This window comes from Neodiprion fabricii, chromosome 5 (assembly GCF_021155785.1).
Source record: "Neodiprion fabricii isolate iyNeoFabr1 chromosome 5, iyNeoFabr1.1, whole genome shotgun sequence".
In the NCBI taxonomy this organism is placed as follows: domain Eukaryota; kingdom Metazoa; phylum Arthropoda; class Insecta; order Hymenoptera; family Diprionidae; genus Neodiprion; species Neodiprion fabricii.
Genome location: NC_060243.1, coordinates 31258577 through 31286105, shown reverse-complemented (window position 1 = coordinate 31286105; position 27529 = coordinate 31258577). Strand labels below are relative to the sequence as shown.

Here is a 27529-nt window from a genome sequence, read left to right as displayed (position 1 = left end):
TTCGGGTACCTACGTCACACGGCCAGGCCAGCCACTTCTTTTCTCGGTCTAAAAACATTATAATACCAGCTCGACGGGCACAAGTTACGCACAACCGACGACGCGGGTTGTACACGCGGCGGGTCGCGACTGCGTCGTATTCTGAGAACAAAATCGTACTTTAAAACGAACCTTCTTGTGTTCTCGATTTATTTGATAAGTTAAATTTTATTATTATATATATATATATATATATATATATATATATATATTTTTTTTTTTTTTTCTTCATTTATGTCTATTGATTTTTTTCACTACTTTTTTAATCTGTGTCTGGCTAGCGCAGAATTGAGAGACGACCACCATTGGGGTTGAAAAGTTATTCGGTTGGGATTTTCGATGTCGAAGACAACGATTTTTACCATGCATACATTACAGGTGTATCGGTTTCACGAATCTAAAATACCGTGTCAGTGTGTAATCATAATTTTGTACGTACAACATACAATATAGTATATTTAAAATACGTACATAATATTGTTTGTTTTGTCGATGATATATCGTACCGTGGATAATAATAATAATAATAATAATAATAATAATAATAATAATAACAATAATAACAACAACAACAATGATATAATAATAACACGCGTATTTAAAGTGTTGTGAAATTAAAATTGTGCGTATCTACTAAATAAGGTACAACATCGGAACATAATTGAATTCAGAAATCATCGCACGAAAAAAGCAAGAGAGAGCAAGCGAATTCCTGCAAACGATCTAACAACACTGAATATTCAAGTAAGTAAGTCATTACATGCTTATACAAACCAAAAAACGGTTATAAAAGTAGAGGAAAAAAAATATATATTCAATTATCAAAATTCCGTTTCATTGTTCTAATGCGCGGTCTCGTACTCACCGAGAACCTCATATTATAGCTGCGTTGTTAGAAACAGGAAGTGAGATAATTCAAGTGAAATGGACATGCCAACTATTCCGAGCATCAATTAATCATTCCGCAACAGGAGAACCTATGCGAGGTGATTAAGCAGCTCTTCTTGAGAAGCCCATGAGTATTAATTACGCAAATTGTTGATCGTTATCGCTGCAATTCAGTTCAGACCGCAGCGCAGCGATTAAGGATGAAATCAAACTGCCTTGTAAATTTGGAAATGAATCCGCTGTAGGTGAACTCAAACGAATTATTTATAATGTATACCTACAGATTGCGAAGTGACTGACGGATCAATTCTGCGCACAATAATACTTTTGATAATTAAAAAGGCGGTCTAATTTAATCGATAATAACTGCGATACAAATTGAATATTTAGGTACTTTATCCTTGATGAGGTACTCTATGTATAAAGTCTCTTATATCAAGAACAAAAGAAAGTTTATGAACATCCACGTACGCGAACTCGGAATAAGGAATAATTAATAATACCGATTACATCGGGGCTTGCCACTGGTTTTTACGAGCTTATAGCGCAATTAGCTGGATTGTTTAAGTGGATTATTCAACGAGATTTACCGAGGATTTTAGGTGGGGTGGCTTCCGCGGCTATGGCTGCTTTGATAAAGGCGAGAAGGGCTGTCGACGCCCGTCCGCGCATAAACCGGAGATAACCTTCGAACGCCACACCTATTTTATATGTTTTTAATCCAACAACTTGTCAGAATTCCATTATTCAAACGGATTAAAACACGTCCGCGAAAATTTGAACGAGATTCGCATGGTTAGATTGATATGTGATATTACGGCTACCAGCATTCACACAACAGGTATACGTGTAGTTAGGTGAAACAAGAGTGTGAAAGAAACGGACGAAGATCACCTTTCCACAATAGAATGATTATAAATCGATCCTGAAAACTGGACAACAGATTTTCGTTTTCACTCCATTGATCGCAACATTCAAGAGCCTACGGGTTATGACTTTAAAATGGTCTACAGTGCACTCTGGTAATTGGAGTGTAATCGTATTAAATATCGGTTAGAATCAGGGTCTGATAATCGATCGGTTCAATCGTTGGATGAATTTTGTCGGATCGTGATCGTTGAAGTTCGAACAATTTCCAATATCCATTATTCTATGTTGTTTGGTCTACTAGTTTGGAATACGAACATTCATACTGTATAATCAAGTCACTCCTCAATTCTTAAATTAATTTTTTTAAAGAAAAACCAAATTTCGGCAACCCCGAAACATATCGCGTTCTGGATTTGGTACGATCACTTTGATCATCGAACTGTGTTCAGGAGTGAAATTATCTCGATCAAATAAAGTTCTCCGAGCGACGGTCGCGCGGTGGAAGAATTTGTAGTTGGCGATGACGTCGCGCTTGATCAATTTGTAAGTAAACAAAGTCTGTAAAACCGAACACCTGGGCTTAAAATCACACTATTCAGGATAGTTCGTGCTGTAAGATCAGGTGAAAAAACGGTAGAAAAATAAAAACAAACAAGAAAAAAAAAACCGGCAATCACCGGCCGTCGGAGTTTGAACGGAGCCAAACAACCGTCGCTCGATTCGATTATGCAGCGGAACCGAAGACATTTTTTTCATACAACATTCATATTTCATTTAATAACCCGTATCTAATGTGTTGAGACCCGAAGTTGTCCGACAGCGATTATCTGAGTAATTAAAAGATATGAGGGGGGGGGAGGGAGTTATTATACCCTCTGCATATGATCAGATAAGAGTATCAATTTGTTGAGCAAACGAGATTAAGGTCGATCAAAGTTGGGGCTAATGAATAATTATTATATCCAGCTATACGTGTATGAGTGTTCGGGTAAAAAAGCCTTCGAGAAGTGTGCATAGCAGAGTAAGGGATACGGAAGTTGGTTCGAAATTTTCAGTTGAAATATCCCCACGAGAGAATTAGCTGCTGATGTACATAGATGATGATGCGGTGTATAGCCGGCAGATCGCGCCGCGGCGCTGCTCGAGAAAACAAAAGAAAAACGTATACCTAACTACCGTCTATCGGAGGCGAGACCCCTCTATTTATTGATATACTCCACGACTGTGTGCGAGAATCGTACATTGGCACTCGTATTTGAGCGATCGGAGGCCGGGTACATGGACGTTGGTTAATTTAACGTGTGCGTAGATTTTGTATATAATATGTATAGGTACTATACATCAGCCTCTCAATATCCATTCCATGCTGCACGGGCAGGGTTAGGGAAGGCTGCAGTCGGGCCACTTAAAGACTTGAAAATAATACCGGATAACCTACCCCAGTAGGGTCAATAGGCCTGTTTATATAAAACAATGCTTATAACCGAAAAACGAGTACTAATTGTTCGCTAATTTTATTATTTTAACGACACAAAACACTCCGTGTGTATAACCAGCTACTACGTTATTCATTATACTGCAGTGCCTTATATTATACCCTTGCAATATTATACGTACAGTTGTATGCTCTATATGTGTAATATATACCGATCCATCTAGTAATATTTATACGATACACGTGGCGGTAATTATCAATGTGTTAGCGACTCAATTATTTCGGTATTATACGCAAAATTGTAAATATTTATTAATTCATTTACTTGCAGAAATATTTGCAAGTTTACCATCGGATTTGCAATTTATTTTTCCACCGTGGAAATAAAATACCGTTAAATGTTTTAATCAATCGATTTTGTAAGAAAAATTTATGAAATATATACTTTCACAAAAGTTTACACAAATAACTGATTAATGAATTATTGTTGAAATCCTGAATACATAACCATATCATCCTGAGCTCTCTCTCTTGAGAGAGAAATTTTGCTACCTAGCGGATGGCGAGTAAACACACTGTCAGAGTTAAATTTTTCGCATGTTCATTGTCAGCAAAAAATGAAACGACTCTGTACATATTTTTTGGATACAAGTAAATGAATGAACGATTTCATTGCGTTATAATTGATATCAGGAACGTTCTCATTATTTTTTCTTCTTCTTTTCCTCGCATTTATCTTTTTCTCTTTCCTCTCTTTTTTTCAATCTTTTTCAGGGAAAATCGAAACTGAACCAATCAGTGTTTTGTAAACAGTGTCGGGATTGGATGATTCCCAACGCACTGGGGTGACTGGAAATAGGGATTTCCCCTCGCTGCTTTGCCACGACAGGAGTAAATTGGATTGGATAGTATAACACCGCAACTCACATCGAAACAGTTGCTCGTTGGTGGGTTACAGGAATGTATAAAGTGCGCGTCCATTTTACACAAGAATCAATCAATCATCACTACAACACTTGTGAAACAAGAGATGGGCTAGACCACCATACCTATAATTTTTTGTACATGCTGAATCCGAATCCACTGTCAGAAATGCTTCATCAACCCCAGATTTTGAATACCTGCTCCTGCCTAAAAGATTCGGGCGTCGACCTCGAACATTGCAAGATTTTTTTCGTGCGCATGAATTAGAGTGGAATACCTAATACATATACCTCAAAATCTGGGGGTGATGGAGCAATTCTGACACCGGATTCGGATCGAGCATGTTCAAAACCATGTGGGTACTAATGATGTAACGAATACAAATATACATTTTTAAATCTATCGCCATTTTTCTACGGCTGAAAGTTGATAATTGATTGACTGACATATACACCATGAAAGTTACGTGCACACGTTAGAGCCGTTTGCATCTTTTTCCGGAAATTGCCGAGCTGATCCGAACTAAGCCGATAGTTTGATTGATTGTTTAACGACAAATTGATAGCAGAAACAATTTAGTTTGAGGTTAGAATGTGATTCAAACGTGAAAACAAACTTATATAATAAAAGTTCATTATCAAACCAATGTTTTTTTTTCGTATTTGATATTATTTCCACAATTTTTGTAAGCAAAATATGATGTACTTGTGACAATCACATTCGCAAAATATTGGCACGATTTTTGCGAATGCGAATTCGAATATTCGTTACATCACTAGTTGGTACGGTGGTCACTTTTTTGTGCGTCTGTGTTCTGTGTTCGTTCTATTAGACCAGAAAGTATATCCTTAGTCCAAGGGGATCAACGTCAAGACCGCAAATTCTGAAGAAAGAGAATACAAGAATACCGCATTAGAGATAAGAGGTTATTCCATGCCATCCTAAGGCGGACAGGGATCAAGGTGTGTAATTTCTATGGTCATACACCTTGACGTTGACGCAGCAGCCGCCATGGAGTCAAGCCTAGTTGAGGAAATGTCAAATTAGTTAGCCAGAAACTAGTGTTAAGCTAGCATTAGGGTATACGAATTAGCATAGGTATCTACTGAGGCGTATGTTTGTTATCTTTTATTTTTACAGTGTTGGTGGTAAATACAAGCTCCCCAGCGACACTAATGTTCTAGAGTTAAAGAGGGGGGGAGTCCCAAGTTACGGTCAGAAAAGTTCTTGGCTTAAGATAGCCTGAGAAATCGTCGACACTTCAGAGCCTGGCGAGGTCACGTAGTAGGTATACCACTTAAATGCTTACGTTTATACAACAGGGGTTATAGTTACTCGAACGGTACACATGGAATAACTGACGATGAGCGTCAGGTAAGGAGTATAAGGTATTGGAAATCAGGAAACACGAAAATTGACACCACAATAAATGCCTGTTCATTTCTGTAGCTGCATAACGAATTTGGAGAAGTTTAAACGACGGAATGGTCGTATTTCATGGGTAATATCCGTAAAGAAAACGTGAAATAAAAGGCACACATTCGCTGCCCAGATTTAATGGCACAGTAGTGCTCGATAATGCATACATGGGGTTAGCTCAGCTGCACGGCTGTCTTCTTTGATTATTCTTTGTATGTACCGCAGAAACGATCAGGGCATAACGTGTATAGGTATGAGAAATGTCGGAGTAGGGTATATCCGTTCGAGAAATCCTGTTCCAATATTTGATCAAGAAAAACGATCCTAAGGGCAGCGGAAGGGGAGAGAGAGAGATTAGTGGGAGAAAAATTGAAAATTCGCATCGGCTGGCTTCCTTTCTCCCTTCTTCTCATTCCTATATACGTATAGTAACGTATAACGCACAAGGATCACTTCATTCCCGATGGATCCTCCTGCACGCAGTTCAGGGTACACAAGTTGCAAAAGAAGAGGTTAATCTCTCGGCCAATAAATCTTCCACCTTCACTCTCATTCAGTTTTTTCGCTCCCGACTTATCTCCGAATCTTTCAACTTGCGAGGATCTGGTTTGTTGTGATCAAAAAACTGGTTCAAAATATTTCCGTGACCGTAACTGAATCGGAGATTTTAAATGCCACAGTCAATCAGTACCTCTCATTCTAGGTTCGTGCCCAATGTAACGCCTTGCAAAACGATCCTCATGATCACCTCGAATTTGCGAAACGCAAGTGTAGTTAGACATTTGAGTTTATCACGCGACGCATTGTGAGCTGGTTAAGTTGGTTAAAAGTTGGTGAAGAATCTTGAGTATTCCTTTGGTATATGGTAAAACGTTTGTAAGGTGGGGTCGGTTCTGTCCTATGAGACGCCGATCCATTCCTTACTCCGGGGATTCTATGGCCTCGACTTTATAAACTCTGAGCAATAATCGCGTTGAGTATATAAGTGATCGTCTAGCGTTTCCCCAGCCGGTCTTTAACCATTAGCAATTCTCGGCTGGAGATAGCAGACTAAGATTAGCCGTTGTACGTACGTACGAATGGTTCGTTCGAAATCAGGTGAGGGCGTCGCAACGCGGCACCTTTTCTCTCTGATTATACACACGGTGCTGATTGTGAGAGGTGTAGGTCAAAGGTGGTTGAGACCTGCCTGTCTAAACTGTCTTGTCGTATATGCTGTACCGTTGAAAATACGACGATTTCATTTCTGATTATACCTACCTTGCGTGCCTGCCCTCGCGATTTTCTCCTCTGCATGCGGCTACCTTGCTCTTATACCTCACGCCTCTTCACCTTACACAGGGTTGTAATCTAGAGTCTGATAATTTCTCCCAGGTTTTCATCCATATTGCGAGGACTCGAGCGAATTTTCAGTATATATTTTTATGCGTTAGCTCAACATTTGCTTTCTTCCCTCTATTGTTGTAGTAAATATATTTAATCAATGCAAAATTACACGTCTTTTCGTATACAAAGTAGAAGAATTATTCGCGATTACGGATATTAGACGGTTCTCAATTGAAAGTATCAAATTTCAAAATATAAAAATAAATAAAGGATACCGTTGTTTGTTTCAAGACCACAAAAAGTAGGGTTGAATTACGCATTCTAGAATTCTATTTATGTCCTCTGTTAACGTAAATCTCTTTCTAAAATCTATACACGGGTGAACGTTTTGCAGCCTTGGCGATAAGTGCGGCAGCTATACGTGAATGCTAAAAATATAATAAATAAGAATTAGACAGATTGAATGACGATAGCGTAATCTGCGGTATAATTATTCCCAGTCTCTGTACAGACACGTTGGCACCTTAATTAGGTCATTTTTCTTTTTTTTTTCGTTACGCAAAGTAAAAATTAAATATAAGCCGCAGCAATTCATGCGAACGTGTAATATTTTGCTTCAACAATTTCGCACAATTTTCTATCATGCTTTAATTCAGCAATATAAATAACCTCTCAGCGTGATATCATCGTCAACGAAAGTATCGCTTATGAAAAATGAAAAAACAAAAAAAAAAAAAATTGTATAACATACAATTCAGCAGGCAGGCGTGTTTTGAATATTCGTCTATAAATACCTGTACATTATACGGTATAAAGGACGACATTGTGCATAGATGTAAGATATACATTTACGCAGGTACTTGAGACACACCCTGGCGTCGAGGCCTAAAGAATTTCGTGCAGCTCGGTTAGCCGTGAGGCGACGGCGTGACGCTGTTATCTTCGATCTTAAAACCGAAAGTGTCACACCTTCAAGTATTTATATGTCCCATTCGAATTATCTGGGGATTGATAGGCCCGAAATTAGTCGTCGGTAGAATATTAACAAACCCGTGCGCTGCAGTTAAACTCAAGGGTTTATATTACATTCATACACATTTATAGATAAATACAGCCACCGCGGGCCATCAACTAAAACAATAATTACTGTTAACAGAGAATTAATCCCTCGACTCGAGACGTACGAGCTATACAGCAGATGTTACTTATACATATACAATCAAAAACACGTTCCGGAACACCGTTTCTTACCCATCATACCCGTGTATACTTTCACTTACACGCTTTGGCGTCGATTTTTCAACCGATCTAATCAGGCGAAAGAAAAAAAAAAAAAACGTAATCAAGATTGAAGAAATTTGATTTTTTTTTTTTTTTTCCAACACAGTCGAAGTACAACCAATTTGTGCAATTCTTGACAATTGAATTCCATGCCTGATTCCCTGCTACTGTTGGAGTCTACTTGGCTTTATAAGAGAACGTCCCACGCATCGGTTCTCTCATTTTTCTTTCTTTTTTTTTTTACGTTTAGTGTCGAGTAGCACGAGCGGCGTTTAAGTCCCCTCGGTGATCTTTATTCCCCAGTAACGCGTGCAGGGTAAAAATATACATTTACACATATACCTATATAAGGTAAATAAAACAGACGCCCGAGTAATAAAATGCGTAAAATGCATTTACCGGTATTATTACGCCCGACGGAGGTGCCAGGTTCGAGTAATTTGTAGTGTGCAGGTAGATACGTTAGTTGGTTCGAGTTAGGTCAAGTTAGGTTAGGTTAGGCGGGCAGTCGATAAAATGCACCTGTATGTCCCGTCGGCCGGACTTAAGGGTTGCGCAAACTAATCTACCCTGTCATAATTCACGCAGCATAATGTGACACCGAAGATTCACGACAACGATAATTTCTATTCGCATACAGTAGCGCGCTTATCTAGAGAATTTTAAATGATTTTTCACACTTCGTACACTCGCATAAGGTTAAGTTGGCACTGCGTACCATTCCTCTTGAATAACGAAAAATCGGTTCACCCAACAAAGCTCATTTTCACACCGTTTTCGAATTAAAGCCGATCAAAGTTGCAGCCAATCACGGTTCACCGAAAAATAACGGTCATTTTATTGCACGACGCCACCACCAGTTGGTGTTTCGTTAACCGCTTGCCGTGATTTTAGCAATCGGACATTCGTCTTGCCGTTGTTTGAAAATTACTAAACGGATATTATTGAAATCCGGGGAATCGGAAAAACTTTAAACTTACCGGGTGAAATGGTTATAGGATCTCGTTATTTTTCGAGATTATCGGATGATAAGAACGGTAGTTTTTAACTGCTGTTACAATCTCGGAACGGGAGTCTCCGCACCCATTCATAAAATAATAACTGAATGAATGATATAAACATAGGGCCTGGTATAAGTGACGCTGCAGGCTTGGCTTTCGTTTAGCTAGTCACGCTACGAAGATTATGATGTATTATTAAACGATTGCTCTTTTCTTAGCGTGCAACACGGTAGCTGTATATGTATACATATACATATAATATATATATATATTCATATACATGTTTACATACTTGACGAATGGCTGCACCTTCACGTGACTACCAAGTGACGATTTACACCGTGCCATAATTCACGTTGAGAAAGTTGCAAGGAAAAGAATTTCGCGGTTCGATGACGTGCGGAAGAAATAAAAAATGTTACAAATCGTAAAACTCATACAAGCGTCAGCGGTATGTTTTTTTTTTTTAATTTTATCACTGTCAGAGAAGCCTCAATTTTCTGTTTGTAAACATTATTTGAAAAATATAACCGGTATATTGTAAGTTATATGTATATCGATATATAGAATAAGGAAAGCTGACAAGCGATTAGTACCTGTTACCCATACCAGATACCTAATAGAATTTGAGGATTCATCAACCAAATTAACAGTAGAGGAATTTCCTGTCTATGCGCATACATACATTAATCGCAAGAGTATGTTCGCGTATAAACCGGGATATTAGACGGCCGGAAGTAATATTTCCATTGTCGTCTTGTCTCGGTATAATAGCTGATGCGTTATCTCGTAGACATTTCTAAGATCTCACAGTGTGATACTTAGTTTTTGGCTTGTACCAACCGAGTTCCATTTTTACTACACGTGCATGACTAATTGTGATGTGATAATTAATTTTCTTAATTACATACTTCACACTACAGCCACGCCACACGTCGTTGAGCTCACAAAAATATAGGTGTACATACGGAAACGAGGAAGAAAAAACACAAAAGTTGAAGAAAAGGATCGATAAAAAAGAACGCGTAAATCTACCGTTGAAAAAAATCTGACAGCCTCTCATCTTCGTTTCATGCTTCATGGCCTAAGTGCAAACTGCAAAGTGTGATTAAAAAGCGTCGTCCTGCACTCTTCATCACACTTTATAATACATAAAACCATGGCGGCTACTTGACATGATTTGGTGGGCGACAGGTTTCGTCGTCCTTGCCAGGAGCTGGACGACGATGTGTGGTAAAGTAAACTGAATGCAAAACTGGTAGGTGAAAACAGAGCAGGTCGGTGGCAGAATGGACACCAGAGGCATCAGAGGCGTCAAAGGACCTCTGAGAGATGTGAATCAGATAAGGAGATCTCACAGCTCGTCCGTTGGCGTCAATGACATCAAAGCCATCCGGATTACACCTATACCTACATTATACAAAGCAGAAAAGTAGGCAGAAGAGATGATACGTACCGCAGTGAGTTTATCTGCTAATGGCGATGACCATCATTGACTTCACGTGTCGACGTGAAAATTTTTTTGTTGAACCACCCATCTCGATGCCGTCTTTTCTACAAAGTAAACCAACGATGAGCCGAGAAGATAAAAGCAGATATTGACGAACCGGCACAACATTTAATGGAGAAATTGATGTTACAGAGAATTAGTACATCCGATAATCATGACTGGGTCTGCTCAAACCCAAGAGATGCATGCGCCATGCTGTGCGGCAATGTGTAATGAAATTTCAACAATTCGACAAGGAGATGCAGCGGGGTGGGTAGGTAAGTGAAAGAAAGAAAATTGAAAGAACATTGTGTCGATAAGGAAATGGCGCCTAATCGTTGAATCAGGTTAGCAGTCTGGATAGGGTACGTGCTGCAAGGCTCAGGTAGGTGGGTGCCAAGTTGCAGGGGTGAAAGTAAATTGGAATCAAACAGGAAGTTCATAGTTATTCATCGAGCATGGAGGTGGACCGTGCTTACGTTACATACTCGCATGTAATGCGTTAGCCACACTTTTATAGAGAGACACACATGGTGGCATGATACATAGCGCGCGTCGGGTAAAGAGATATAGGTAGATACTAGAGTATAATATTATGCCGTTTGCGCGAGCGCGTGTGTGTGTGTGATTCGACCCAACACGCAGTCAAGTCGTTTGGGTATAATTTACGTATAAATTAAGTGGAATGAATCAACACGAAGAGATTAATCGTAATGGCCTGGACTCTATCTACCTGATATAATAAAAAAATAACATGGCATGTTTATGCCACTTAGAACCCGACCATGCTCTGTACATATCGAACTTCTCCATCGTGGCCCTAGCCGGCCACGCGTCAACTCGTTATTATTTATTCCTCGCTAAATCCATCTGTCAACGTGCTGCTAAGAGGCTTATCAAATCGTAGGTCCTGCACCCGTTTATGCCTCTCCACGTATTGTTGTTCTACTAATAAAAATGATCACGTGATCGAGAGACCCGAACCATGCGTAATGGTTCACGACTCTCGTATCCGGAAATGGGCATCGTTTAAAATGCAAAATGAGGGTAATGAAAAATGGACGGTAATTGACCAGGCACAAGTCGAAATATTGCGTATGGATTCTATCGTGGGTAAAACTCGTCGGCGGGTATCGACAGTAGGTACTGGTTATGTTGGTGGTGTATGGGAATAGAGCGACGTACCTAAGGTTAGGGGTACGGTAAACAAGCCGTGAAATTGCCTTTTAAATATTAGATTATAATTAAACATGTACCACCACTACCTGCAGCAGTATTCAGCTGGTGTGCGCCGAGGACAGATATATACTGTAGGTACTGCGTATAAACTTTGGTACCGTAATACTAAACGGCGCGCAGTGGGTACCCATACACTCGCTGTTAATCCCTCAGGAAAACCTCTAGCTCGATGGCCCGAGCAAGAACCTCCTCCCTCATCTAGCGGGATGAACCCCTTCCAGTACTTGGCACCCCGACGGCTACCCTAAAGCTCAAGCTAAAGCTCTGATATCAATCAAGGCTCGGCTATCAGATAGAATAGCCCGCCTCTCGCTACTGCTCATCATTTTCCTCCCCATGCTCACCTCTCGTGCTCTGCTCTTCGACTAAATTGAGTGCTTTTCAAAAGAAGCATCACATGTTTGCTTAATCCCAGGATAGATCGAGTCCCATGCAACCTTCGTATGGATATTAATACTCGATCTCATAACCAAATACCTAGGTTTTGTCTTAAAATCTATTCTCAGGCGGCTTTTATCGCTGATTTGGACTCGGAACCTCAAAAAAATCAAACCAACCAATTTTGAAATACAAGGAAGTTTCGTTTTTTTTTTTTTTTTTTTTATCTCACTTGCTATGACTTTTTTTCATTACAGCTTATCAAAATATTCAAGCCTGTTTCCAAATCCCGAAACTGCTTTGTTAAGGATCAATCCTCTAAGCTTTTATATTTCTGTAGGTAGACGATAGTTGAATCTGATCCATGAATCTCTTCTTGCGGATCGTGTGCCTCGCGTTTTACTCATTTTGTGCATATGGCATTAGAATTCCTCATCAGATATTTTCTTCAACGGCGTATCAATATACCTGATCAAGGTGCTGCTTATATAACAGAACAGACAATTCAGTCACTGGCTACACGGTTGAATATTCAGTTTCTGATTATATACGAGACACCGAGGAATGATAATTCATAAACATGAAGTAGTCCGCACATCGGTAAGCAAATGTCGTGGGAGTTTTGCATATTCTGTATTAAACCCTGCATCAGCAAAAGCAGCACCAGCAGCAGCAGCAGCAGTATTGCAATGGGAGTTGTCTGAAGTTTGAAAATTGAATATCATCATCATACAGCGGTATAAAAGCAGCGGCGTTGTGCAGTGAGGAGTGAGCAATGAGCACTGAGGCAGGTGTAAGGGTCAGGCCGGTTGTCGGCTGGCCTCCACAACAGCCTGCATATGTATGAACCGCGAGGAAGCGGAGAAGCTTGTACCAGTAAGCACCACCCCCAACTCCAAGAGTGGCATGTGCATTGCTCACTTAATAAGATCGATAGCCACCGATAAGCGGGCCCAGCGTACGTTGGGCCTCGAAAGAAATTAGCCTGTCCCCCGGGGCTCGAGGTCTGATAAGAAGACAGTTGGAGCAGGGAACGGAACTGCGCCAGTTCCTCCATGAACCTTAACATATTATCAAACTGTGGGGAGGCGCAGATGCAGAAAGTCAGGCCTGTGGTGGTGAAAATTTCACTTCAACGTTGTACGTCATGCGGTCGCTCACAAATTACATCAGGGAAAAGTAGTGTATGCCGATCGGCAGCAGCGTGGAAAAATTTGCTACCAAATAAAAAAAAAAACAACATTTATTCACATCAATCACTACCAGGGGTTTATAATTTTACCGACTTCTCACACAATAAAACCAATATATCCGTGCGTCCCACCCTACGTCTTCACTCCCTCGTCGTGTTTAACTCGAAAGGCATCATTTCCCGCTAAATAAACCTCGAAATCACCGCTCAATTCCCGTCTTAAATAGCAGTTCAACAGCCACGCCTCCCCTATTTCCAAACCGTAATCACTGCGTACCGATAAGAGAGTTGTCAAATCGGTAACGATCGTTAAAGTCGAGCGCACGATCATTACTTCCAGATTCGAGATTCCTTATAAGCTGCTGGCTAAAGGTGTTATCACGGATAAAACAATCGTCGTTCACTTATTCGCGACATATGATACTCCGTTCTATACGATATAATGAAATGTGGGACAATAGCTCGGGCAGCCAGCTCCACCACACATACAAGGTGAGGACGTAATACACAACCATAATTTTAAACAGCGATCAAATACGATACGACGAGATGTGCTATTCATCCCACAGGACCGGAACCGCTGCAAGCGAACACCGACTTCCGGCCACGTGTCTGTCGTTGGCGTATTAACCAATCACCACAACGGTTTGGCGGGAAAAAACAGAGGGAATTAAATGGGTATATCGAGAAACGTGACCCCTCCCCCTCCCCATTATCCCATCAAATTGACCATTGCGAATTTGCTGAGGATCACACTGTGTTTTGTCAGTAGTATGTTTCGAACATATAACATGAACCTGCCTGAGTTCTACGTCACGGGTTAAACAAGGTAGTAGAGATACGATTTAATTTCGGGTGAAAGCCCCAACGTATAATGTATTTTGGGCTTCGTTTGGCACACATAGAGATTGGAATAAAGAGGAACGAAAGCGCGAGCAGTGCTTACTCCGGTTGGAATCGAGGCGGTGATGAAGGCGGGGACGCGAGAGAAACCCCGAAGGGTATTCAGCCGTCCGAGGCACCCGTCGCGCTAAGAGATGGCATGGCATCAGCAGGCTAGAGCCACGTACCGTAGGGTAAGGGTAACCCTGGGGGCGGCAGCTGGCAACCGCCGAACAAGACTTCCGACACTTTGCCCTTAGCGCCTTTGTCGATTGGTGTACTTATGGCGCCGAGAGGGTACAGTAGGTGGGTGGAATCTAGGCTGCAGATTATATTGTACTGCCGAGGAACCGATCGGCAATCCGTCGACATTAGCATTAAGATAAGTGTACCACTTATTGACCCTGTTCCAATTATTGGCCTTTTTTGGGTTGTATCTCTTTGATCCTTAGTTCTAAAATTACCAACAAATGAATTTGTAGTGTATAATCCTCCAACCAATTGAATTTAGTCATCGAGAAGTTCACAATTTGTACCGCAAATTTATAATTTCGGATAATAAAGGGGTCGATAATTTGGTCTAAACGTGTGTACAACTGGTACACTTACCTCATACGTGTTAAGTAGTAACTAGGTAAAAACAAGCCAGATAAAAGTATGGACTGTAGTGTCTCGTGGTGTAATTCTAAATTTTTCAAATGTCCGTTGGTACTTTAGAAGAATTCTGACCATTATCGATTCACCGCCCATTTCAATGTCTGGACATTCTTATCAAGCTCGTGGTTCCTCCGAAGTTACAGGCGGTTGACGGTGCCTTGGCGGTACTCGTGGAACGCTTGATTCCAATCTTGGAAGGCATTCATCACCCGATCACCGTGTGCAACTACGGCTATCAGCCAGCCAATCAACATTCGTAGCTGTTATTGGCTCTTGACGGGGAGTGGAGTGAGGGCGAAAGGAGAGAGTTTAGGCAGAGGGTGGTGGTGGTGGGACGTTGTGCAATGAATACACGTGATGTCGAGGCTGCTCGTGTCTATATTCGAATCCATGTGTGCGGATGCCGTATTTGACGTGCCTATCAATGCGGATCGCCGAGGTAATAGACTGCACGCAGCCCCTAAATGGAGTACACACATCAATATCTGATAAAGAACCAATTCATACACTCGCGACCGTATGCCCCCGATTTCTCTCGATCACGCGGCTGGCTTCACCTTGGAAGCAAAATTTCGAGGATGACACTATGTACTATCTGTACCAGAACTTTCAACCCCGCGCAGAAACTTGTCTTTGACATCAACTTGGATCATCGGTTTCAAACGTATAGTCTGTTAATCCGATTTTATAAATTGGTTTTGATATATTTTACAGTTTTGTCGATAATAACTAGTGGGATACCTTCAGGTTCCTAGCTTCGACTCCGTACGACTTCAGGCATATCACAACTCTCGTCAAGTGATGTAAAATTAGCAGAAACTTCTCACCACTTGTGATGTAAGTTTTACACTAATGTGCAACATGGACTCGGATTTGTATATTAAAATGACGGATGTGACATCATACGGTGTGAACTCTGATTCTCGAGGCACCAGATATAACCTGAAACCGACAATATTACTTGCAAATTTATTCTGACCGTCAAAGAAATCTACCATTCAGAAGTTGAAATACTTGTTACGCGAGATATTTGAAATACAAATACGATAAACGATCGAGACTTTGAAATCCCATCCGACTGCATCAACAATGCAAACGTCGTCTCACCTACCAACCCCTAACTCTCCTTCGAAGCTGGCTGCAGGCATCAAGAGAAGAGAAGAACGAGACGCACGCCTGGCACGCGTCCGTCTGCCGGTATCCTCTTACACGTATAATGCAGAGTGCATCAATAAGAACGAAGGACGTTACGACGTTGGCAGCTATACGACAGTGTGTATTAAGCGAAGTGGCGAAGAGATTGTTCTATACCTGGATGAGGAGAGGTATTAGCCAAGGGGACGACGCCCCGAACCAAGACGGAGAAAGGAGCTACTGGAAGTAGGTGGCATGGCAGGCATATCCGGTGGTATCAAATTCATACCATGCATGATCGTTTCTTTGACGATCAGACGAATGGAATATTGCAGAGTCCTGGTGATCATGGTAGTAGTGGTGGTGGTGGTGGTGGTGGTGGTGGTGCACACCTAGAAGGTAAGGCGATATTTGAATGAGACCGGAAGTGGCGATTCTGGAACATTGCCGGCGGCGCACGCGCCCCTAGCTCCTCAAGATGCGCCTCTTCTTGAACACAACCGACCATTGTTTAAATCGCGGAGGCGGAGTGGCTACCAGAGCTCTCACTTATACTTATCGCTTCTCCCCGTGCAGCTTGTTTCACCGAGATGAATTCTTCGAGGTTCTTATTCACGATTATATTATTATTCCACGCACGCATATTGTCGGCATGTCTTTACGACGCCGTGTCATTCGACTTCCGATCAGCTGCTCAGCTGGTACTGCTTGTATCTGGCCATGGTGAGGGAAATGGAAAGGGGAATGGAAATGGGAATGGGAATGGGGCCAGACATCACCTGGGATCTTGAGATCATGCCAAAGACTGTTCGCTCGATTCGCTTTACGGCTTCCAGTCTTTCTTATTATAGGCACAGATTTTCTCTAGTACGTTTATGGTGAACAATTGATATTTTGTCATGCTCGCATAAGAAAAAGCTACCAAATCAGTCAAAACAATACCGGAAATTAAACCGCATCAATATTCTGACCACTCTTTTCACAGTACACTGTAAAACATTGACGGTCTTCAAATTGACCAAAAGTGGCCCGTGTGGCCTATAACTATAGAACAATTTTCGTAGTCAATTCAAAACTTGAACGTCAGATAGTGTTAAATTTACGATAAGTAGTATTAGATTGTCATTAAATAGTGTTGGATTGATACAAAAAAATACTCCACACAAGTCCACACGGTATTTTTATGACAGTGTGGGCAATTCCTAAAAACAAATTAACCATAAGCTTCTTCACGCAGTTATTGACGATATTTTCACCTGAAATTTAAATGTCGGTAAATATTATCGATCGAACTACCTTCCATTTGTACAATTCTGAATCGAGGGCATTTTTGTACTTTGACTTTTCTTTTTGGCATTTGTAAACGACTCGGAGGGCCTAACTGCAAAGAATCCAGGTCGATTGTCTGATTCGCTGACTTTTTGTCCTTCCCGCCATTATTACGTTTATCATTATTATTATATCGGTAGCTAGATGGTGTCGAGTTACCATCAGAGGCACGTTTCGTTTCGCATTGTAGAAACGACTACATCCACACATCGGCGTATAAACGAGGTTATTATACAAGAACTGGCTGAGGACAGAAGGCTGCAGCAGGCGGCGTGCTGGGCGTGTGCGAACGGTTTCGAATTTAACCTCTAACGAGCACCGCGGTCTTTTGAATAAAAATCATACGTGCATACATGTATACTTCACGTGAAGCACGTTATAAGTGGCGCCGAAGAACGCGTCAGTTTGTAGACTTTTTAAACATCAAGACACTGTATCAAGAGGAACTCGACTTAAACTGTATCCAAGGTTACGGGACGCCGGTTAGTTTCAACTTTTGCAAAGACGAATATGCGAGAAGTCGATATTCTTTTGAGGAAAACTAAATTAGCGCTTACTTCTAAATAAATAATTTCGTGATACAAAATCCTGGATGGTCGCCAGGGTTCGAAAGTCGTGGCCTTTGAATGCCTGTTGATAACGAGCCCCTTCTCTCTCCCCCCTCGCGAAGAGGAAACCATAGGCGAAACGGAAGGCCTCGCAGCTGTGGATCCCCCGCAGACTGAAACGCCCCGGGAATCCCCGATCAACGTGCGGAAATCTCTGTCACCGTTATAGAAGGTACCATTTCAATTGGTGCTCACTGACGGCTGTATATGGAGGGTTGTGTTGGTTCGTGTGCGGTAGAAGAGATTTTTCCGCAAGCTAGAACTCGATCTTTAAGTCTAAAAAATTTGTCACAAATAAGAGAGTACAAATTTTGCCATGATTGTGATAACCCGAGTACCATTGGCTATTATTAGTTTTTACGCATTTAGTTTCGTGGAGACGTGTACGAAAAATTTGCAAAAATCTTCTTTCATATAGTACCTACCTATAACGTGACGACGATCAGGACGTGGCTCGAACAGCTCTCAGAGAAGGGATAAAGAAGAAGTATGAGCGAGAGAGGAAGCAGCGAAAGGAATTATTCTCAGAAACTGGCGTCCAATTAACTTTAAATTACTCCTTAAACTAATTTCATCTCGCGCGGCCTTGTTTCCGCTCACCACTTTTACCCAAAGTTTATAGAAAGGAGGCGACTCGATGCCCTGTAGAATTGATCGACCTGCACTCTCTCTTTCTCTTTCTCTCTCTCTCTCTCTCTCTCAGTTACTCAGCATTTCAAGCAAACAAACTAGAACTCCTTTTCCCCGTGAATTGAAGCCCTAATACTACTTCACCAATCCCAGAAGCACGATACCTTACTTCGTTTCAAAAAAAAAAAATAAATCCTAATCCATCAATCGCTTCGTTTTCGGCCGTCTTTTGGACTTGTCAAAACTTTTACCAGTATTATAGAAATTCGGAGAAGTTGGACATCGGTTTGGCTAGAATTACCAAACTTCGTGCTGGTTCCATTAAAAAGAAAAGAAGAAAAGAAGCAGGTTAAAAAAAAAAACAAAACGCGAATAAACTTCTGCGAGCGAATTTCAAACCCGTTTACGAGTTAGCGAGACAATTCCGTGGCTGTTCAGGAGCCTTGGGGCAGGGGTTGATAGATTTGTTGGGAGAGTTTTGGTGGTCGGGTGTCTGTAAGCAGGCAAGTTGTTGGGGCGCCTGCCGGGAGTTATTGTGCCTCCTGTCATCTTCAGATCGCACCTTCTTTGAACCAGGATGCTAATTATGTGTCAACCGTTCAGCAAACGTCAGCACTGGCAATACAAATTCGTGATTCCTACGATATTTAAAGCATTTTACCACCGTACCTTACAACGCGTATGAATTTGGCCATCAAATTGGCCACCATTTGGTTTAAAACCAAGCCGGATTTTGTCACGATTCTGTATAAAATAATTGTAAGTTAATCAACCTCCAGTTTTTTATGAATAGTCAAACATTTGATGGTATGAATTGAAATGAAAGTAATTTTTATCGTTTTCCAGAGAATACCGAGAATCACGGTGGAAAGATGTCATAGATACAACGCGCACAGTTCACTTTCTCTTGAAAGAATAATTGATGTGCTTTTAACACGCGAACTAGCTTCAGAACTTGCTATTAGTGTGAGCTGATTCTGTTCATTTTTCATTTGGCGGATTATAAGCGAATCGGTTATCTCCTGAATCCATTTTAAGACTTTCAATCTTTAGAAGTTTAACAACAGCGCCAAGTAATTCATTGTCATATTTTCTCAATAAACTTTGAAGCTGTAAAGGGTGAACTTTTTGCAGAAATTTCTGCAATTGTAAAAGACGAAAATGGAAGAAGAATTTACTCTCAAAATCGTTGATTAATTGAGGTGTGAAATGGATAAAAAAAAACTTACAAATGTATTAGGAATCAAGAGAGCCTGGCATTGAAGTAGGAAAGATAATTAGCGAAGATGAGTAACAGTGGCAGTAAAAGTAGTAGTAGAACAACTTGTAATTAGTAGCTAAGTAAATTTGCAAAGCCATTTCAAGTTCTCCAGAATTCTAGATCCTCTTTTAGACCCTCAAGTGTTGAGTTACTCACCGGCACTTGTTCCCTGCATGCATGCAGAAATCGAGGAATCAAGATTGGATGGTTGAACCTGAACCATCGTTAATGGTATACGAAAAGTTTAAACGGTACTCTCGTACACTTCTACTGTAACAACGTAGTGCTCGATCAGGTTTTTGATGGATTTCGTTGATGACAAGAGGCACGAAGGTATATCACGTTACGGGTAAATACTCATCATCTTTTCCCACCCACTAAAGTAAAGTCTATCGTTGTAACGGTACACGTGAAAAAGTTTCATTTAAATTTCCATACTTGACCTTAATGACTATCGGTTAAAAAAAAAAAAAGTAAATAAACATATTGTTCCCCGCTTCTTCATTGCAAAGGACATACTTCTATTCCTGTAATAATTTGAAATTAAACTTCAAAATCTACGTAAAAAGAAAAAGCTGACACTTTTTACCATCGTCGTTTTTCTTGTAAACCGCATTCTTGTTTTTACTACTTGTAGTGCTTTAGCGGCCACAAGCTGTCAATTCGTATAACGTTTACTACCAACGACCCCGTGTGCATATTAATTGACCTAAAGCAGCATTGCTTAGAAGGACATGGTGACCGTAAACTCGTCGCTTTTAGTTACCCATGATTACCATATCTAGCACTTAAAATCACGGTGGCGATAACAATATAAATTTAATACCACGGCGAGACGACATTAGAGAAACGATTTTGAAAACGATTTTTTCCCATTTCTCCTTCGATTTCCCCTATACAAAATAAAAATAAAAAATCCGTTACGTTTCTTAATCATTAACCAATGAAGTGAAACATTGCTCACAAAATATATAAATAAGCGACATTGCGACAGCTTGATCGGTAAATAAAAAAAAAAATGGGAAATACGCGTTTTATGCCAGGTTACAAGTATAATAATGTTACAATTTATTCTGTATGGTCAAACGTGGCCGAGCCGAGCTATGAGGCGGGAACCGGATTCGTGTTTCCAGTCAATTAATTTCATCGTCCCATACAGACTGCACCACCGCTGCTGCGCGATGTAGGTACGTATGTGCATAGGTATACGTAGACGTATATACTAGCCTGTCGACAGTGATTCCCGCGGGGCATCATGAGCGCGGTCCCTCACAAAAAGGGCTGCTCGCTTCCCCCTTGATAAAGCTCTGAATTCGCCCGCTTCTCTTGCTTGAAATAGGGGGCGACGGTTGGTGTATGTATGTGTATACATGTAGAGATTCGTGGCGGAGGCGCGAACCACTTGACATATGTTCCATACCCAGCCACCCATCCTAGAGCGACAGTAAAATGCCGCCTAATAGTAGCAGGAACAACCAAACAATGCGTACAAATCAAATCAGGATTCAAATTTCCCGCCACCGACGGTCAGTATTCAAAAAATCGAACGTCCAGGAACGCGAGGACAGTTACCCGTTTCCAGGAGCTTGTGACGCGGCGAATTTGAACACCATGGTCAGAATTCATCGGCGTTGCATCCCGCGAACGCCGCTTTTTCTAGTTTCCAAGACTAGATCCTGCGTCAATGTAGGCGCACGCATGTTGGCTGCATGTTCGCCATAGAAGTGGCGAACAAACGCAACCGTCAACTGAATGGGTACAACAAAGGCTCGTGATTATGTGGCAGTGGTATAAGCGAGGAGAGCGGCGAAGTGGGAAGGGAGGGAATGAATTCCCGATCCAGGACCCCCGTAGAAAAAGCTTGCAACACTGCGCAAGCTTGCCTCTGTCCCCATGTTGAAAAAGTCCCAGATACATGCATAAGATCGTTCTTTCTCCCTCGTTCGTTCGTTCGTTTTTTTTCTTTCACTACTTTTCTGCTTTCTTTCCCGCCCTTTATCGGAGGGGCTTTTGGTATAAGGTATATATATACAAGAGGGGCCAGGCGTTACATTGTTAAAGTATTTAACAAGCCGACCAAGCAATCCGGGACCACGTACAACCGCTGTAGCCAATCCCACCAATTTAATTCAATCTAACCAACATGGCGGATGTAAAGGGGGGCCATTTTGTTGCAGAGATACAATTGACTGACACGGGACAGCGGCGTATTGTCGGTTATGCTCACGTATCTAGCTCTAATTACCATTCAACTCTGCCCAGGCGAGCGTATACAACGATGCTCACGACACGGTGTACGTATCACTGCGCTGGCTGGCTGGACTGTTTCGGCAATTAGACATGCGGCCAAAAGTCTTCACTCATTCTTTTATTCGCGTCTGACTGGATTTTCAACGATTGATAGAACCGGGACACAGGGAGTACCTACGATCATTTTCATTATCCTATTTCGTATGATCGTTATCCCCGTTGTTTTCGCGAACATTGCAAGGTTTGTTTCCTCAAGCTCTGCAAAGAGCAACCTAGAAAAGTAGGTCGACGTGGTTTTGAATGAAATGCAAAATGGTCAGCGTTAAATGAAAAGAGAAGTATAAAGTGAGAAGGATAAAACTGACTCGCGAACCTCGCACAAAACCGGGAGAGAGCCCGGGAATGTTTGCTCTTCCGAATGACGTTATATATTTGGACTTGCGAAGCAAGCGAGAAGTGGCGAGGCCAACTTCAGTCATTCAGACCTAGGGGCGGTCTCGGATCTCTTCAGAGTCTGGGATGTCTCTCCTTTCCCTTTCACATACACCTATCTTACCCTCCTACTGTTGCGATGACTCAAGGAGGACGTGTTCCCAGACCGTCGAGATCCAGGACCGATTTTCGGTGGGCTCACTTAATCTCAATCAAGCCTTACGAAAGATTAGAGCAACATATCACTCAGTGGTTAACCAGCCCTGAATCCGGTCGAATGCAACAAGAAGAACTGTAACGGTAATGAACAATTTGCGAGACTGGACATCAGATCATAATCATATCATGTGGGTCCGACTCGTTAGGAAATGAATGATCTGATTCGTTGACCGTGAGAATTGAGAGACTTTCTCTATACAGTCCTTTTAATTCTAACTCTCTATTGATCACGCGAATGTTTCAACACGATGATTGATAAGAAATCTCACGTATATGAAGGAACGAATCGGGCAAAAAATAAAACATCGGTACTAGTGTAACTTTTTCTATTTATGGTCGGAACGCGGAGGGTGGAGCTCCGAGCTCTGAAAGCCCGGTCGAGTGGTTCCCCGCTTTAACGAAAATCAGAACAAGCAAACTGTGTGCCTCGCACCGCGTCGCAGATACCTATATAAAAGTGTTTAACAGGGTTTTTCGCTTTCCAGATTGGCGATGCAACCTTTTGCGAGCGGAACGATGGCGACGGAGAATCCAACGAGTTTGCCGGCGGATCAGGCGACCTCACCAGCGCCAAGAAACCTGACATTTTCAATCGCAAAGATCATGGAACCGGACAAGAAGCCAACGTCAGAACCGTCTCACCCCCAACACCTGCCGACGGCGGGTCTGCCGTCACTTTCTTATTCCGCGCACCTAGAATCGGCCTTCAAGAAATACGTGCCGACGTTGAGGCACCAAAATCTGCTCCAACACTATCCTCTTCTTTACTACCACCCGAGTCCATTGCTCAGAGCCTTTCCAGCTCCGTCAGTGACCGGCGGATCAACGCCTTCAACACCGTCGGCGATAAGGAGCCAAACGCCACCACCGTCGGTTACGGAATCGTCGAGGATACCGTCGTCAGCCTCGTCCCCGGAGGAGGTCATGAGAAAGAAGACCTCGCCGTCGCCACGTGACGTAAATTCAGGAACTAAACAGAAAACGTTCACGTGTCCGGAGTGCGGCAAGGTGTTCAACGCTCACTATAACCTCACGAGACACATGCCGGTTCACACGGGAGCCAGACCATTTGTCTGTAAGATATGCGGCAAAGGTTTCCGTCAAGCGAGTACTCTGTGCAGGCACAAGATAATCCACACTGCGGAAAAGCCGCACAAATGTCAGACATGCGGAAAGGCGTTTAACAGGAGTTCAACCCTGAACACACACACGAGAATTCACGCCAATTATAAACCGTTCATATGTGAATTTTGCGGCAAGGGTTTCCACCAGAAGGGTAATTACAAAAATCACAAGCTAACGCACAGCGGCGAAAAGGCGTACAAGTGCACAATTTGCAACAAGGCTTTTCACCAGATTTACAACCTAACATTTCACATGCACACCCACAACGACAAGAAGCCGTTTTCCTGCAAGATATGCGGCAAGGGTTTCTGCAGGAACTTTGACCTCAAAAAGCACATGCGCAAGCTCCACGAAACCGGGTCTCCGGTTCTCAACGGTGGACTCGGTGCCTCGGGTCAAAGTCAGAACCAGCAGACGCCATTCTCACAAATCCATCACGGCCCCGTCGGTCACAATTATGTTAATCCGTTCCTGCTGCCACCGCCAGGCAGTACGACCTATCATCTAAACAAGATGTTGTGACCCAATCAAAACGCGTTCTGCACGCGAAAGACTGCCTGCCCTCTAATCATCGGACCTGCATCATGTTACCAAAATCACGCCGGACAACTTGCCCAGGCGTCAAAGTGATAAATAAATTTTCATTACCGGACGTGTTTTCAAATCTCATATACCTACCACAGTATACATTATTACCACAACGAATAAAGGGTCGATCATATTCGTTACACAAGCTTTAGAAACGCGTCGTACAATATTATTAAACCAATATATTCTCTGACATCACTCGACGTGATCGTCTTTTTCCATATCCACGTCGTACTTCATCGTTTTTTTTTCCCTTCATATTATTATTATTATTATCATTAATATTAAACTTTATTCAATATTCTACCAAATTATATCGACCAAAGATAAAACCGATGACCAAGTTAATCACCATGATATGATAACGCATATAACGAACATTATATTGTATAGTTACTTAATCGAAATTACTGCGGACAGTTCATCGATTGTTCGCATTTGACGATTTTTCGCATCGAAAAGGAGATGAGAAAAGTGAAACAAAAAAAAAATCAAGGCAAATAAACAGTATAAACTTATATTTCCTGCGAGTGCGTACACCAGGAGATTGTGTACACTTACGAATCACGGAATAAGAGTGTAATATTACAATACCCTGCGTAAATCTGTAACATTCTCGATTCCTTTCTTCCGTCTTTCCTTCATTGCGAAGGCAGGGCGAATATATGATATGTAATATATATGATATACCTCTGTGTGTACGGTATTATTTTTTTTTTTTTTTTTTACTTTTTGCGGGAGAGGGTATACCGTACGTGCTTACGTACCCGTTCAAGTGTGCAATGACAGTGAGAAGCTGTACACCTGCCCAGGATCAGAATCGGGATCAGAATCGGAATCGGGGACCGGAGGGAGGTGGAGGGGGGAGGGATGGTGGGGGGGGGGATCAGAATCAAACATTGAATCCACGACTAGACGAAGTACCCCGTATTACACACGTGCAAGTACACAATATACCTACATATATACTACACGCTAAAATTGTATGCGACGTTAAGCCGCATGATGCACGGCTACACCGCAAGACACATTAATCATAGTCACATTGATTATTAATTAGTTTTTATTTATATATATATATATACATATGATACCGATTATCGCTCAAACAATTTGGACATTACGCGGTTGCGACAATTTGTAAATATTTGTAAATATATAATTATACATAATATTATATATGTATATGTAAATGTATCATGTACCTATCATATATTATTATACATTATAAATATATTGTACTTTACCAATGAGACAAAAAAAAAAAAAAGCATCGAGATTACAAATTATTGTACTTCTAATTTATGGGCTACGCGTATTACATAGTTATATAGGTATATCTGTTTATTGGAATCATTGATTTTTTTTTTTTTTATCGTTTCATATTTGACATTCGATCGAACGAACGGCTGTTAAATTATAGGAATCGTTTGCCCCCCCCCCCCCATTCACGTTTCGAGTGTAGTTACTCTATTTTTTTTTCTTTCTTCCGTCTATTTTCCTTCTCAAACGAATAACAGATATATAAATCGACATGCGGCTCCATGAATTATAGGCGCAGTTAATCATATCTAGTTTTAGGCAAGTGTAAAAATTATTGGTGTGATAGTAGTTTATAAGAAACAATAGATAGATAACAAATGTTAACTATGATTATTATTATTACCGTCATGATTATTATTATTGTCATTATTATTGTCAACATGAAATCACTGAATATAGAGCAATATTGGTAATGAGCAAAAGAAGAAGAAAAAAAAAAAATCTAAATTAAAAGTAAAAATAAAAATCAAGACTAAAACACAATGTATACTCATTTTCGTATAAACCATTGAATATACATTTATTACGTATTGACGCAAGCGTAGAATCGGAAAAACATAATTTGCTACGCGAATTGTTAATTCGCATTTATTATACAAATGTACATACATGCATACACATACGACCTATGCGCAAGATCAATTTGCCACGCCATTCGATATCTTCCATCCGATTTGTTAGCGTCGAAGAGATTCGAGTATACCTACCTAAGGAAAGAAGCTACGGAATGGCGAAAAACAAATTGAAAGAGACACGAGTGGAGTAAGGTTTCAAGAAAAGAAAGAGAACAAAATAACAAATTTCTTCGACTACGACTCAAGAGTATGCAGTAATATGTATAATTATGTAAGACAGATACAATTATGATGATCGTTGTGTACGAAGTATTCGGAAAACTCGAGAAACGTACCGTAAATAATTGAAAACTTATTAAAAGAAAAATATCAATTTACACATCTTTGTCTAACGATCCGCGTGAGAAAAATGAAAGAAAAACAAAGTTATATAAGCCGCAATAATTCGGATAAAATTATTACGTTGAATGAGAAAGATAAAGTAAGCTGCGATATAAAAATATAATATAAGATATCTAATATAGAGTAGATGAATATGTATATGTATATGGTCCCCCGTTGTATATAATATAAAACAATATATAATGCAATAAACAATTAATAGAGAGTAAATGTTTTTTCCCAACGATTAATTCATTTCTAAGTTTACCTCCACTGTGAATTTCTATGTACGCTATCAATCGTTGAAAAGTATGAGGAGTATTTATTTAATGAAAATTTTTAAACTATGTTCTTGTAGGGATGGAGAAAAAAAATTGAATCACTCCAATCAATAACGACAAGGATAACGGAAACGATAAAACTTCTGTGAGAATGTAGGTGAAAAATGTTTTTCAAAGCGTAAAGACTCTCCCTTTGTCGGTAAACGGACTTGACCTATTATAGAAAATTTAGCTTGTTCGAGTATTGTCGGGATGTTAATCCTCTATTGAAATGTCGAGGGTAGTTCGGTTTGACGGGACGACGTACCCGCCCCAATAATACACCGTAATAATAGAAAGTTAAGGCAAAGTTGGGTTAGGTTAGGTTAGGTAA

General features: G+C 41.0%; 1 protein-coding gene across 2 annotated transcripts; it reads left to right on the top strand.

Annotated features, from left to right (window-relative positions):
* Positions 1 to 617: 617 nt before the first annotated feature.
* LOC124182314 (fez family zinc finger protein erm-like) lies at positions 618 to 25075 on the top strand. 2 transcript variants are annotated; one of them, XM_046569422.1, is made up of 2 exons: positions 618 to 783; positions 23369 to 25075. In XM_046569422.1, the coding sequence occupies exon 2, from the start codon at positions 23376 to 23378 to the stop codon at positions 24528 to 24530; it is 1155 nt and encodes a 384-aa protein (XP_046425378.1). In that variant the 5' UTR covers positions 618 to 783; positions 23369 to 23375; the 3' UTR covers positions 24531 to 25075. The 2 variants fall into 2 exon arrangements, with proteins under 2 accessions (XP_046425378.1, XP_046425379.1); XM_046569423.1 differs by lacking the exon at positions 618 to 783 and adding an exon at positions 5023 to 5118.
* Positions 25076 to 27529: the final 2454 nt, after the last annotated feature.

Excerpts from the sequence above, each read along its gene's own strand:
- LOC124182314 (XM_046569422.1), top strand. The coding sequence starts at position 23,376 with ATGCAACCTTTTGCGAGCGGAACGATGGCGACGGAGAATCCAACGAGT.